This window comes from Coturnix japonica, unplaced genomic scaffold (genome assembly GCF_054131305.1).
Source record: "Coturnix japonica strain WE unplaced genomic scaffold, WE-NBRP24 Scf049, whole genome shotgun sequence".
Classification (NCBI taxonomy): domain Eukaryota; kingdom Metazoa; phylum Chordata; class Aves; order Galliformes; family Phasianidae; genus Coturnix; species Coturnix japonica.
The window spans coordinates 2,087,329-2,100,661 of NW_028188952.1; the positions used below are offsets into that span (position 1 = coordinate 2,087,329).

The 13,333-nt window shown below is 64.1% G+C and overlaps 2 protein-coding genes across 3 annotated transcripts; one reads left to right on the top strand and one right to left on the bottom strand.

Moving 5' to 3' along the window:
• Positions 1–666: 666 nt before the first annotated feature.
• Positions 667–2,963, bottom strand: CCR10 (C-C motif chemokine receptor 10). Its single transcript, XM_015885998.3, has 2 exons — positions 2,870–2,963; positions 667–2,100 (listed from the first exon to the last, which is right to left on the bottom strand). The coding sequence occupies exons 1-2, from the start codon at positions 2,876–2,878 to the stop codon at positions 1,024–1,026; spliced, it is 1,086 nt and encodes a 361-aa protein (XP_015741484.3). The 5' UTR covers positions 2,879–2,963; the 3' UTR covers positions 667–1,023.
• Positions 2,964–4,764: 1,801 nt separating this feature from the next.
• On the top strand, positions 4,765–13,227 carry CNTNAP1 (contactin associated protein 1). 2 transcript variants are annotated; one of them, XM_015886059.3, is made up of 24 exons: positions 4,765–4,953; positions 6,198–6,299; positions 6,505–6,698; positions 6,786–6,933; positions 7,270–7,473; positions 7,553–7,737; positions 7,809–7,952; positions 8,286–8,547; positions 8,625–8,774; positions 8,845–9,016; positions 9,080–9,186; positions 9,268–9,387; positions 9,503–9,706; positions 9,787–9,943; positions 10,048–10,175; positions 10,255–10,422; positions 10,488–10,706; positions 10,774–11,013; positions 11,096–11,332; positions 11,406–11,533; positions 11,610–11,703; positions 11,788–12,021; positions 12,108–12,155; positions 12,247–13,227. In XM_015886059.3, exons 1-24 carry the CDS (start codon positions 4,875–4,877, stop codon positions 12,435–12,437), a joined length of 3,915 nt encoding a protein of 1,304 aa, XP_015741545.1. In that variant the 5' UTR covers positions 4,765–4,874; the 3' UTR covers positions 12,438–13,227. The 2 variants fall into 2 exon arrangements, with proteins under 2 accessions (XP_015741545.1, XP_032305290.2); XM_032449399.2 differs by lacking the exon at positions 4,765–4,953 and adding an exon at positions 5,197–5,817.
• Positions 13,228–13,333: the final 106 nt, after the last annotated feature.

A 13,333-nucleotide genomic window follows, 5' to 3' on the forward strand; every position in this document is an offset into this window, starting at 1 on the left:
CAGAGCCGCCCCCTCAGGGGAGCTGGAGCCGCCCCTGTGGTCCCTGGTGCTGCTGCTCTGGGCACCCTGTGCTGCTCGGCTCTGTGCTGCCATTGCTCGGTTCCTGTGGGAGGCCGAGGGCACACGGAGCCCCAACCCTGTGCTGTGCTTGGAGCCGCTGGGATGGTCGTGCTGGGGCCAGATCTCGTGGGGAAGTGAGAGGAGAGGAAGAGAGAGGAAAAACCCTCTCGCCCATCTCCCCGGGGGGAGTTTCCAGCCTAAACCAGAGCAGGATTTTCCCGAGGATCACACAACTGGCCCCGGGGGGGTTTCCGACCCCTACAGCCCCAGTCTGGGTCTATGGGCTCTGCCGCCGCCTCTGCCCTGCTGGTGACGAAGGGGCCCGTGACATCCACTGCTCCCGCTGGAGCGCGGCTGCGCTGTTCCCACCCCGTGACCGAGGGTCCCAACCCCGTGGACGCCCCCGACTCGGGCCCTGCAGCGTTGGGCGCCCCGGCAGGACGGGAAACGTTGGGTTCTGCTGCCTCCTGCAGGCACTACCGGACACTAACGGGACACTTTCCCGGCTCCCCGCCGCCTGCCCGGTACCGATCTCGGTACCCTCGGCGGTATCTGCTGCTCCACCCCGGAGATTCCCCGGCCCCGCAGGGATACGGCCTCGCATAGCGCAGTTCGAGCCGGGTTTATTGCAAGAGTGGAAACGAAGGTGGAAGGCGCTGCCCTGTGGCACTGCACGGTCCCACTCACACACACATAACAGTGCACGGTCCTCCTGGGGCACGCGTGGCTCTGCACAGTGCCCTCGTGGCACGCACCCCCCACCACGTGTGACACTGCGCGGCTCCTCTGCAGCCGGGGCCATTTCCCCGGTGCTGGCGCTGGGCACGAGGTGTCTCCATCTGCCCCGGACTCAGTCTGTCTGTCCTGCCCCTGTCAGCAGCTCCAGGGACTCGTGGAGCCGTTCAAGTTTTCCCTGGGGGGTTCTGAGCCCCGTGTGTGCCGGCGCCGCCCTGGGCTGTGTCCCTACGCCACGTCCTGGCAGGTGGAGAGCGATGAGCGCTGCCGGGGGCTGGGGCAGCCGGGGCAGCGCGAGTCGACGTTCCCCACGCAGCCGGCATCGCTGGCCAACAGCCACAGCTCGCGGCGGAATCGCTGGCCCAGGAAGGCGTAGAGCAGCGGGTTGAGGCAGCAGCGCAGCGATGCCAGCCCGGCCGTGACCAGCAGCGCCAGGTCCTTGCGGCGGCTCTGGGCGCAGCTCAGCTCCCAGCTGGTCAGCAGCTCGGCCGTGTCCAGCAGCACCATGAGGCTGTGGGGCAGCTGCAGCGCCACGAACACCAGCACGAGGGTCAGCAGCACCTTCAGCGCCCGGTGGGGCTGAGCGCCGTGAGCCGCCAGCAGCGTCCGAGCCACGGCCGTGTAGCAGGTTGCCATCACCACGAAGGGCACGGCGAAGCCCAGCACCACCTGGGCGAGGTTGGTGGCTCCCCGAGCTGCCCGCGACGCGGCCGGGGGGAAGACAACGCGGCAGACGTGGAGGTCCTGGTGCCGTTCTGCTTTGCCATAGACGAACTGCGGCAGTGCCAGCAGTGCCGCCAGCAGCCAGGCCAGGCTCACCGTCAGCCAGCCGTGCCGACGAGCCCGTGGGCGCAGGCGGCACGCAGCCGGCACCCGCACAATGGCCACGTAGCGGTCCATGCTGATGCAGGTGAGGAAGAGGAAGCCGCTGTAGAAGTTGAGGGCGTAAACGCCCTGCAGCACCTTGCAGGCAGCCGTGTCTGGGGCCCAGCCCTGCAGCGTCGCAGTGACGGCGAAGGGCAGCGTCAGCAGCAGGAGCAGGTCGGACAGAGCCAGGTGCAGCAGGCAGACGTCGGTGATGCTGCGCGCCCGGCGGTACCGGGTGTGTGTGAGCAGCACCAGCCCGTTGCCCACCGTGCCCAGCAGTGAGAGCAGCAGGTACAAGGCCGGCTGGTAGGTGCGGGCGAAGCTCTGCACTGCCTGCTTCTCACACAGCTCGGGCAGCGTGCCGTCATCCCACGGGACGCTGTACTCCCACGTGTAGAAGTCGGTGGTGGCTGTTATCGCCGTGGGGGTGGGGGTTGCCTGCGCAGAGGGATCAGGATCAAGGGATCACAAAATCACAGCCAAGTTGGTCTGCGAGGGACCCTACGGCCCCCTCCGCCCCACTGCCCTCACCCTCTTTTAGTTTAAAACCATTCTCTCTTGTCCTATCACTATCGGACCGTGTAGAAGGTCGCTCTCCAGGGAGTGCCCTGCAGACACTGCGCGCAGCCCCGCCCGGCCCCACCGAGCAGCCCCACGGTGGCGCAGTTTCCGTCTCACACCCACTGCGAGCAGCGGCGGATTCACCTCGCTCAGTCATTATGAGAGCAGCCGAGCCCTTCCCGCACTCCCTGCTGCAGCACAAAGCTGGCGGAGCTACGGCACCCCAGCCCCGATGTCTGTGACCTGACCCCACGTCCCACGAACCAGCTCTGACCCCGTGGGGCTGCTCTGAGTGGTCCCCAGGGGCTCACAGCCCACAGAGTCCCCTTGCAGGTGGCGCCGTGCAGCCACCTCTGACCAGTGGCCCCAGGTGCTGCGGGTGCAAAGGGATATTTCCAGTGCACCCAAACGCCCACCCACGAGTCCTGGGTTTGACTCTGATTCCAGGCAGAATCTGTCCCCAGCAGCTCCCCAGCTCCTTCCCTGCTCCAGGCCTGGGGACTTGGAGCACCGAGCGCTGCCCTGCTTGTCCCTCACAGCCCTGCAGCCCACAGGGAGCACAAGAGAAAGTTTAAAGGCAAAAGCAAGAGCCAGAGAATGAAGTGCCCACCGGTCCACGTGAACCCCGCTCTCTGCAGCCCCTCACCTCCTCCATTACACAGCAGGACCTCTCCCCTTCTCACTCGGAGGCTCCAGAGCTGTCGGTGTCTGAGCACTGCAAACTGTGGTTTGACCCCGTGCCGCACCCGATACCGAGAGATGCGCTGAGAACACAAGCCCAGCCCCAGGGGGGGGAGGAGAAGCCCCGACCCTGCTCTGGAGCTGCATCCTGCATCTTCGTTGCTATTGTCTGCATGCTGAGGTACAGAAATAACCGTGGTCTGCTTAGATCTGGTGCTGCAGGGCGGGGAGATGGCGCCTGGGCCCATGGAGGAGGGACAGGTTGAGGACACCCAGCGCTTGCAGGAGATCCCGGCCCAACAGGGCTGCAGTTGGCATCTACCGCTCTGCAGCGTGGGCTGCATGCAGAAGGCAGCGTGAGGGCCAGAGGGAAGCAATGCCAACAAGAGTGCAGGGCTGCTGTGGGCTGGCATTGTCCCAGAGCAGTGAGCAGAGCTTGGGCATTGCTTGCCCTGATGGGAAATGGCAGTTGCAGGAAGCAGGGACATTGCTGATGCATGGCATCCCCCTGCCCACTGAGTCCCACACCCTGCTCTGCTCCTGTGCCCCCCGTGCCCCATCAGTGCTGGGTAGGCAGTTTGCTGGTTGTTGACAACACCTTCCCAGACCCTCCTTATGGGCCAGATTAGGATCTGCAGGAAAGAGGACCCATTTTGCTCTCCCCAGCAGGGAGCAAATTGATTTTTGAGAGGCTTTTGCCTCTTGTAGCAATAATCCCTCAATCTCCCTTTCTCCCAGCAGTCATCTTTCCATGGCTTATCCCAGCTTTCTGCCGGGTCTCTGCTGGCCCCAGGAACTCTCTGCTGGTGCCCTGGGGCCATGGAGCTGCTGCAGGCTGGGCATCCGCAGGGTTCCTCCCTGCCCTTACTGCAGCTCATACAAGCTCCAGACCTTTGCTCTGTGCCTGCTCTGGGGTTTCCATTCTGCTGGGGGAAAGGAAGGGACACAGCTCTGGGATAAATGTCAGGATACAACCTGATTGAACCCACCAACACTGCAAGGGTCTGGGGGCTGGGAGGGCCCTCAACTGCTTCTGCATCCCCAGGGATGTGGCTCCTGCTCTTGGCAGCAGCACGTGCCACCAGTTCTCCCCACAGTCCCACCTGGCTCTTTCTGTTCCCTCTTTCACCACCTGCTCTGGCTTCAGCTCAGCTCCTGCACAGGAAGCAGCCCCAGCATCACTGCAGGTGACGGTGGCATTGCCCAGTGGAGTACTGGGCTCCTGCTGGGCACCAGGACCCTGCTTGGGCCCAGCAGCCCCCGGAGCATCCCCATCCCTCAGGGCTGGATCCCCACAGGGCACCGGATGGTCTGTGGGTCAGGTGGCATATGTAGGACACGCAGCCGCCAGCCCCCTCCCCCGTTCCCTCTGTGGGTGTCTGGGGATGTTTGGGAACAGTTTCAGGCTAAATCCTGCTCTTCTACACCACTGGGAATGACAGGCGACCCCTCAACCCGCGGGCCTTAATCTGCTGCTTGATTACAAACCATCGCCAGCCACATCTGCTGCAAGAGAGCTGGCAGACACCGCTTAAATCCCTCCCTGCTGCAGCTGTGGGCACCGGGCGCTGGGTCACGCCTGGGGGGGCTGCGCCACGAGCCGCCAGCGCCGCTTCCCCCGAGCGCTGCCCCACATCGCGCTCACCCCGTGCAGCGCGCACTGCCCTGCGCAGCGCTCCCCCCATATCGATCTCTCCCCACGCGCCCCCGCTTTGGGACCGTGCGCTTTGGGTGCCACGCGGGACCGGAGCTGCCCCGTGGGGTCCGGCCAGGGATCGGGACGGGCGCCCCGGGGCCGCTGTGGGGCGGCAGGCGGGGTGCTGGGGGGGGCTCTGCGCTTTGCCCCAGCGCCGCCCGTCCCGGGGCCGCCCCGCCGCCACCGCCCCGTGGGCGGAGCCGCCGTTCCCGCTCCGCCGCGCGGCTGCAGCACCGGGAGCGGCGGCGCCGAGGGCGCTCGGTGCGCTCCAGCGATGGGCGTTCGCCGCCTGCTCGGGCTCCTGCTCGCCGCTTGCGCCGCTCTCCTCGGGCCCGGCCCCGGCTGCCTCGCACGTAAGTGGGGCCGCGGTCCCGGAGCCGCCGCTCCGCACTGCGGGACGGAGCCGCATTGCCCGGCACCCCCCCCCCTCACCCCGGGCTCCCCCTCCCCTCGAGCCTCCCCCTCCATCCCCGTTCCCCACTTCTCCCGGGCATCCCCCGTCGCCCCGCTCCGCGCTTTTCCCAAGGTCACCCCCGGTTACGGGCTTCCCGGCGCCCCCCCCGCCAGCGCCCCGCCCGGGGCCGCCCCGCCGCAGCCCCCGCGCCCGCTCAGGGCCCCGCCCGCAGCCTTCGGTGGCCCCGCAGCGGGACCCGGGGATGCGGGGATTCGCCCCCTGGGCTTCACATCCCGTCCCCCCCCGCCCCGCATCCCGAGCGTCCCGCAGCTCCGCGCGCCTCCGCCAGCACCACGGGCAGCGCCGCGAGGATGCGGCAGGGACGGCGGGGGCGGCCGAGGCCCAACGCCCGCAGCCGGGGGGGAGCGGGGCAGGAGGCGATGGGGGCGATGGGGGCGATGGGGGCGATGGGGGCGATGGGGGACGGATGAGATGGGGGTGGAGCTGTGCGGGTGCTGGGCTCGGAGCGGCTGCGGTTGCCCCCGCGCGGATCAGCGGCTGCAGCCGACGCGCTGGGGCTCCAACGGGACGGCGCCCCGGGGTCGGCCCGGCCCGGCCCAGCCGCGCGGTGGGTTCGGGGATCCCGATCCCGGCAGATCCTCAGCGGAGGAACCTGAAGATCTGCGCCCTTCTGCCCCGGCCCCACCCGGGGGCTCCTGACCGGCGGCTGCCCCGGGCCGGGGGGGGCGAGGCGGGGAGGGCGGGGGTTCCCCGGCTCCCACGGCACTGCGGACGCTGCGGTGCGGCGCCGATACCCGCAGAGGTGCGTCAGCTCTCGCCGCAGTGGGAACGCAGAGGAGGGCGCGGACCCCCGGCCGGGCACTATGAGAGGGGTCTGCAGACCCGTCCCCAAAAGAGGGGACAGCGGGAGGGGCCCACGGCAGCGCCGCCCCCGATTCTCAGCGCGACGCGGCAACGCAGAAGCGCTGGGTCACGGTGCGGGACTCGGCGGCTGCGGGCAGCGCGGGGCCGCGTTCGTCGCCCCGCGGATCCGCCACCGCCCGTCCCCTCTCCTCCGTTACCCCCCGGACTCCCGTTACGCAGCGTGGGGAACCGCTCCCCCCGTATCCACCTCCCGCGCGGCTGCCCGTGTGCGGTGCTGCGGGGGTTGGGACGCCGCACCCAGCTCCTCGCTCCCCGCAGGGCCGTGTTACGATGAGTTGGTTGGATCCCTCTACTCCTACTCCATCGGCGCCTCTTCCCGATACAACATCTTCTACTCGGCCAGCTTCGCCCGGCTGCACAGTGAGCACCCTCACCACGGGGACGGGAACAGCACGTGGGGACACTATCCACGGGGTGTAGGGGCTGTGGGGGGTCCCCCTGAGACGTTTCCCCCCCAGCATCCTCCTGGTGTACAGGGAGCTCCCCCCGCGGGTACCAGGGTGGGAGTGACTGTGCTGGGGCTGCGGGGTCCCGCTAAGCTCCCCCCCCCCTCCCACTCCCATAGGCACCAGCGGGTGGTCTCCTGACCCCCGTGACAAGCAGCCTTGGCTGCAAATCGACCTGATGCAGAAGCACAGGATCAACGCAGTGGCCACACAGGGGACCTTCAACACATACGACTGGCTGACGCGCTACATTGTGCTCTATGGGGACCACCCCTCCAGCTGGAAGCCCTTCTTCCAGCAAGGCAGCAACTGGGTAAGCGCTGCCCATCTCCCTGCAGGGTGGGAGTCCCGGGGGTGCAGGGAGTTGTTGCTCCAGGCTGAGCTGTCCCTTTACCACCAGACTTTCTTTGGGAATGTGAATGAGAGCGGGGTGGTGCGGCATGACCTGCACTACCCCATCCTTGCCCGCTACGTTCGCATCATCCCAGTGGCCTGGAACCCACGAGGGAAGATCGGGCTGCGCCTGGGCCTCTATGGCTGCCCCTACCGTGAGTACCGACCTGGGGGTTCCCACGTGGGCAGAGACTCAGCCCCATGGCTGCATGGCACCAGGCCAGCTTCTGTGCTGATGCCAGAGCCGCAGTCTGGCTCCGGCACACGCCAAAACTCTTTTCCAGTTCGAGCACTCTGCAATCATCAGAAATGATATAAACTTGCCTTGATGGATTTATATCATTAGAAATGATATAAATATATAAATAAGAAATTTATATCATTAGAAATGATATAAACCTGTCCTTGTCGGGACAGTCAGAGCTGTGTGCTCCCCAGCATCGGGGTGCCCACTGCTGCATGGCAGTGATGTGTCTGTGCCTCACTACCAGGATCCCACGTGCTCTACTTCGATGGGGACGATGCAATCTCCTACCGCTTCCGGGCCAAGAAGATCAGCACCATGGAAGATGATATCTCCTTCAACTTCAAGACAGTGGAGCAGGACGGTGTGCTGATGCATGGGGAGGGCTCGCAGGGCGACTACATCACGGTGGAGCTCAAACAAGCCCAGCTCCTCCTGCACATCAGCTTAGGTGAGTCGGGGCTGGTGGGAACAACAGGTGGAGCTGAGGGGGGATACAGAGATACAGGGTGACTGTGCACCCTCCCCAGGCAGCAGTCCGCTGCACGCCACCGAGGGCCACACGACGGTGGCGGTGGGCAGCCTCCTGGATGACCAGCACTGGCACTCACTGCACATCGAGCGCTACGGCCACCACGTCAACCTGACGCTGGATGGAGAAGTGAAGCGCTTCCGCTGCCATGGCACCTTTGACCACCTCGACCTTGAAACTGAGGTGGGTGTGCAGGCGGGGGTCCGGCTCTGTGCTGCGTCACGTGAAGCTGAGCATCCCACTCTACTGCCCAGATCTTCTTTGGAGGGGTGATTGACCAGGACAAGCAGCACCTCACCTACCGGCAAAACTTCCGTGGCTGTGTGGAGAACATCATCTTCAACGGGGTCAACATCGCTGACCTGGCCCGGCACCGGAGATCCAACATCCGCTTTGAGGTCTGGCTCCACAGCCCCCACCGGGCGCAGGGGGTCCCATCCTCTCCCCTGGGGGTCCCTGTCACAGGGTGACCCCTTCCCTGGAGCCTTGTCCCTGCTGTGGGTGACCCCTTTCCCAGGGCCATGCTCCCCTTGCACTGGGGTGATGTGATGCTGGCAGCTGCTGCACTCAGTCCCACATCGACTGCACGAGGTCACCTCTGGCCCGGGGCATCCATTCAACAGCACCAGGCAACAAAATTGAGTGGTGGCTACTGAGGCCATGGGGGAGGGGAGGTGTCTCCCTGCAGTGGGAGCATCTCACCCCTCACCACTTTCCACGGTCACCCTCAGGGCAGCGTGGGCCACTACTGCCAGGACCAGGTGAACACCCCCATCACCTTTGCTGGCATCAACAACTACGTGCAGGTTCCAGGCATCCCCCGCAGGAACCGTCTGGCTGTCAGCTTTCGCTTCCGCTCCTGGGATACAGCTGGGCTGCTGCTCTACACCAGCTTTGCTGACCGCCTGGGCTCACTGGAGATGGTGCTGAGTGAGGGCCAGGTCAACGTCTCCATTGCCCAGCCTGGCAAGAAGAAGCTGGAGTTTGCTGCAGGTGGGCTGGGGGCTGCCAAAGGGCCGGGGCCATTTCAATGTCCGTGCCCCCCCATGTGCTCACCTCTCTCCACACAGGACACCGCCTGAACGACGGCTTCTGGCACTCGGTGCAGCTGGTGGCACGAGAGGGCTCAGCCGTGGTCACCATTGATGATGACGATGGTGCTGAGTTTCGGGTGGCTCATCCCTTCCAGCTCCGCACCGGCAGCCAGTACTTCTTTGGAGGTGGGTGTGGGGTGGGCGCACAGTGGGGGCATACGATGCCCAGGCCCTGCTAACGCCCTGCACCCCACAGGCTGCCCCAAGCCCGCATCACTTACTGGCTGCCGCTCCAACCAGACGGCGTTCCACGGCTGCATGCAGATGCTCAGTGTGGACATGCAGCCTGTGGACTTGGAGATGCTGGTGCAGTATCGCCTGGGGAAGTACGCCGAAGTCTTCTTTAATGTCTGTGGCATAACAGACAGGTATGGCTTGGGCAGCGGGGGGGAGGTACAGGCAAGGCTGGGACTCACCACTTGTGCCCCCAGATGCACCCCCAACCTGTGCGAGCACGACAGCCGCTGCGTGCAGTCCTGGGACGACTTCATGTGCATCTGCGACCTGACGGGCTACAAGGGAGAGACCTGCCACAAATGTGAGCGTGGGACAGGATGGCACCGTGGCTCTCCCCACTATCACAGTGCCATCTTCATGCCCCCTCATTCCCCTCTCCCAGCCCTTTACAAAGAGTCCTGTGATGCATATCGGGTCAGCGGGAAGACCTCAGGGAACTACACTATTGACCCGGATGGCAGCGGACCGCTGAAGCCCTTCACAGTGTACTGTGACATCCGAGGTGGGCACAGTGGGGTGGGGGGGAGGCATGGGGCTGCCCTCAGAGACCGGACCCCTGCACATGCCCAGATCTGGGGTGGGATGGAGGGGAACCTCCTAATGGCCCCACTCTGCAGAGGACCGAGCATGGACCATCATCCGGCACAACCGGCACTATGCCACACGGGTGACGGGCTCCAGTGTGGACCAGCCCTACCTGGGCGAAGTGGAGTACTGGAACGCGTCCTGGGCCGAGGTCTCAGCACTGGCCAATGCCTCTGAGTACTGTGAACAGCGGATTGAGTTCCACTGCTACAGCTCTCGCCTGCTCAACACCCCCTGTAAGCACCAGGAGGGAGCAGGGCAGTGCCACGGGGCTGTGTCGCAGGGCTGTGTTTTCAACCCAACCCTATACCTGCAGCTGGGCTGCCCTACAGCTTCTGGATGGGCCGAAACAATGAGCGGCACTACTACTGGGGCGGCTCACGGCCGGGCATCCAGCGCTGTGCCTGTGGGCTGGAAAAGAACTGCGCTGATCCCGACTACTTCTGCAATTGCGACGCCAACCATGCACTGTGGTGAGCGCCAGGCAGAGGCACTGGGCACAGGGAGTGCATGGGTCGGGGGTCCAGGTGAAAACAGGAGCCCTGTTTGGCCCCTCTGATGCACGATCCATTTGCAGGAGGACGGACAAGGGTCTGCTGACCTTTGTGGACCACCTGCCCGTCACACAGGTGGTGGTGGGAGACACCAACCGCTCTGGATCTGAAGCACAGTTCCTGTTGGGGCCGCTGCGGTGCTATGGAGACCGTGAGTGACCAGAGCTGTGCTGGGGTCTGTGCTTACTTTGTGTCCGTGCCCACCACTCACCCTGTCCTGCTCTTCATAGGAAACACCTGGAACACCGTGTCCTTCAACAGAGGCGCAGCCCTGCTGTTCCCCACCTTCCAAGCCAACCACAGCCTCGACATCTCCTTCTATTTCAAGACCACGGCCCCATCTGGTGTCTTCCTGGAAAACCCCGGCACACAGAACTACATCCGTGTGGAGCTTAACAGTACGGGTGGGGTGTGGGGCGCAGAGGACAGCAGGGTTCAGGGCTCTGACACTGTGTCCCCACAGCCACCAGGGACGTGGTGTTTGCCTACGACATTGGAAATGGGCACGAGAACCTGACGGTTCGCTCAGCAGTGCCCTGGAATGATGACGAGTGGCACCAGGTGAAGGCGGAGCTCAACGTGAAGCTGGCCCGGCTGCGGGTGGACAGGCTGCCCTGGGTGGTGCGTCCAGCCCCTCCACAGAGCTTCGTCCGCCTGGAGTTCGACAGACCCCTCTATGTTGGTGAGAGCCCCCGCCGTGCCCTGCAGCCCCGTGTCCCCGCAGTCGCTCAGTCCTGGTCCCACCGCAGGTTCGGCGGAGCACAAAATGCGTCCATTCCTGGGGTGTCTGCGGGCGCTGCGGATGAACGGCGTGACGCTCAACCTGGAGGGCAAAGCCAACGAGACTGAGGGTGTGCAGGTGAACTGCACCGGGCACTGCCAGGACCCACCGGTGCCCTGCCAGAACAGCGGGCTCTGTGTCGAGCGCTACAGCCACTACAGCTGCAACTGCAGCATCTCTGCCTTTGATGGGCCCTTCTGCAACTATGGTGAGCAGATCGGTGCTGTGGGCACAGCGGGGGGGACCCTCCATGGGAGAGGAGCTCCTGTCACCCTGTGGGTGTCCCACAGACATCGGTGGGTACTTCGAGGAGGGTGCGTGGGTGCGGTACAACATCCTGCCCATGTCACTGTACGCTGCCCGCGAGTTTGCCAGCATAGTCAGCAGCCCCTGGCAGCCCCTGCCTGGCTACAACCTCACCAACGAGGAGGTCAGCTTCAGCTTCAGCACCACCTCGGCACCTGCTGTGCTGCTCTACGTCAGCTCCTTCGTGAAGGACTATATGGCTGTTCTCATCAAGGATGATGGTGAGGGCACAGGGGGCTCCTCCCTCCCTGTGCTGAGGACCAGCCCTACAGCCTTCACTCGCTCTGCCTGCAGGGAGCCTGCAGCTGCGCTACCAGCTGGGAACCAGCCCCTACGTCTTTGCCCTCACCACCAAGCCAGTGACGGATGGGAGACCCCACCACGTCAACATCACCCGCTGGCACCGCACGCTGTACACGCAGGTATGGGATCAGGACAACCCCAGCTGGTGGGAGGTGCAGAGAGATAGGGGAATGATGCTGAGTGCTTGCCCCCTAGGTGGATTATCTGCCTGTCATGGAGCAGCAGTTCTCCCTGTTTGTGGATAGCAAACTGGACTCACCCAAGAACCTGTACCTGGGGCGTGTGATGGGTGAGCTGGGTCCTGCTGCCAACACCGGCACCCCTCTGCCCACCACTCAGTGGGGATAAGCTATTTCCTTTTGTGCCCCCACAGAGACCGGCGTGATTGACCCCGAGATCCAGCGCTACAACACACCTGGATTCTCAGGCTGCCTCTCAGGGGTGAAGTTTAACAGCATTGTCCCCCTCAAAGCCATCTTCCGCCCCACCAGCATAGTGCGGCCCTACAGTGTGCAGGGGGAGGTGGTGGAGTCCAGCTGTGCCTCCATGCTGCCCCTCACCACCATCCTCATCCCACCTGAGATGGACCCCTGGTACATGGGCACAGGTAGGGTCCCCCTAAAGCTGCTCACTGAGGTGATGCTCCAGCACAGACCCCGCAGCCTCATCACAAGTCCCACTTTATCCCTGCAGAGTTCCCCCACGTGCATGATGATGGCTGGGTCGGGATCATCATCGGATGTAAGTGAGATGCCTGACTGGCCCCCCGAGCTGTGCCATGTATTGCCCCCCCATCCTCTCCCCAGATCCCTCACTGTTCCCTTCCCCGCAGTCGTGACATTCCTGCTGCTGTTGCTTGGGGGCTTTCTGGTGCTGCTCTACTTCTACTACCACCGTTACAAGGGCTCCTACCACACCAATGAGCCCAAGGCCATCCAGGACTACAGCAGCGCCGTCAAACCGCTGTCGGTGCGCAAAGACCAGAACCTGCCCCAGATCCTGGAGGAGCCAAAAGGGGACTAGTGGGGAGACCGTGGGGTGGAATGGGCTCGCAGCGCCCCGCGGCCACTGGTGCTGCCTGGAGCTGAGCGAGCATCATGGGACCAAAGGGCCGCGCACACCTGAACTGCCAGCACTGCCGAGCTGCCCGCTCCCACCTGCGCCTGGAGTGCGGCCGCCGGCCCCCTCGGCCCCACTGTGGCCCCTCTGCCGCAGGCAGGCAGCTGCCCCTCGTTACCCTCCCATGGGGACCCCATGCCCGGCAGTCCCACACCCACCGTTGGAGTGCCCGGGCTGCCCCAGCCCCCCACGCTGAATTCCCTGCTGCTTTACTCGCTTCGCAAGAGCCACGAAGGAACCACGCAACGCTGCCGCGGCGCAGCCGGGTGCCCAGCAATACCTGCCCGTGCCGTGCATGATGCCACTGCACTTTGCTGAAATGCTGCTTTCATACAATCAGGTACGGATCCTTTCTACCATTTTTGTTGCTGGATATTCTACTACACTCTGATTTTTTTATTCTATCAGTTTGTATAAAAAACAAAACGGAACTTCACGCCAGGCGATATATCCCAAGTATTGTGGTCAGTGGTCTGTAGTTTGCTACTTCTGTCAGAAGTGCTCGTCCTGCATTACCGCCAGCCCAGGGAACTCTGTTCACGCGCTGTACTGTGGTCAGACAATGTTATAGAAACGCATTTATCTACCCAAAGGCCTGGCTCCGCTGGGCACCTTATTTTTAACAACCTGTTTTGTTGAATGAGATGTGAAGATACTCCAATAAAGGCAGAATGATGGCGTTTGCCACCTCGCAGCTTTCTGTTGGCAGCCTGGGCACAGGGAAGAGCCGCCCCACCGCCCTGCCCTGCTCAGTGCCCCCAGGTCCCATCACACCCCACTCCTCCGGACCTGCCCACGGC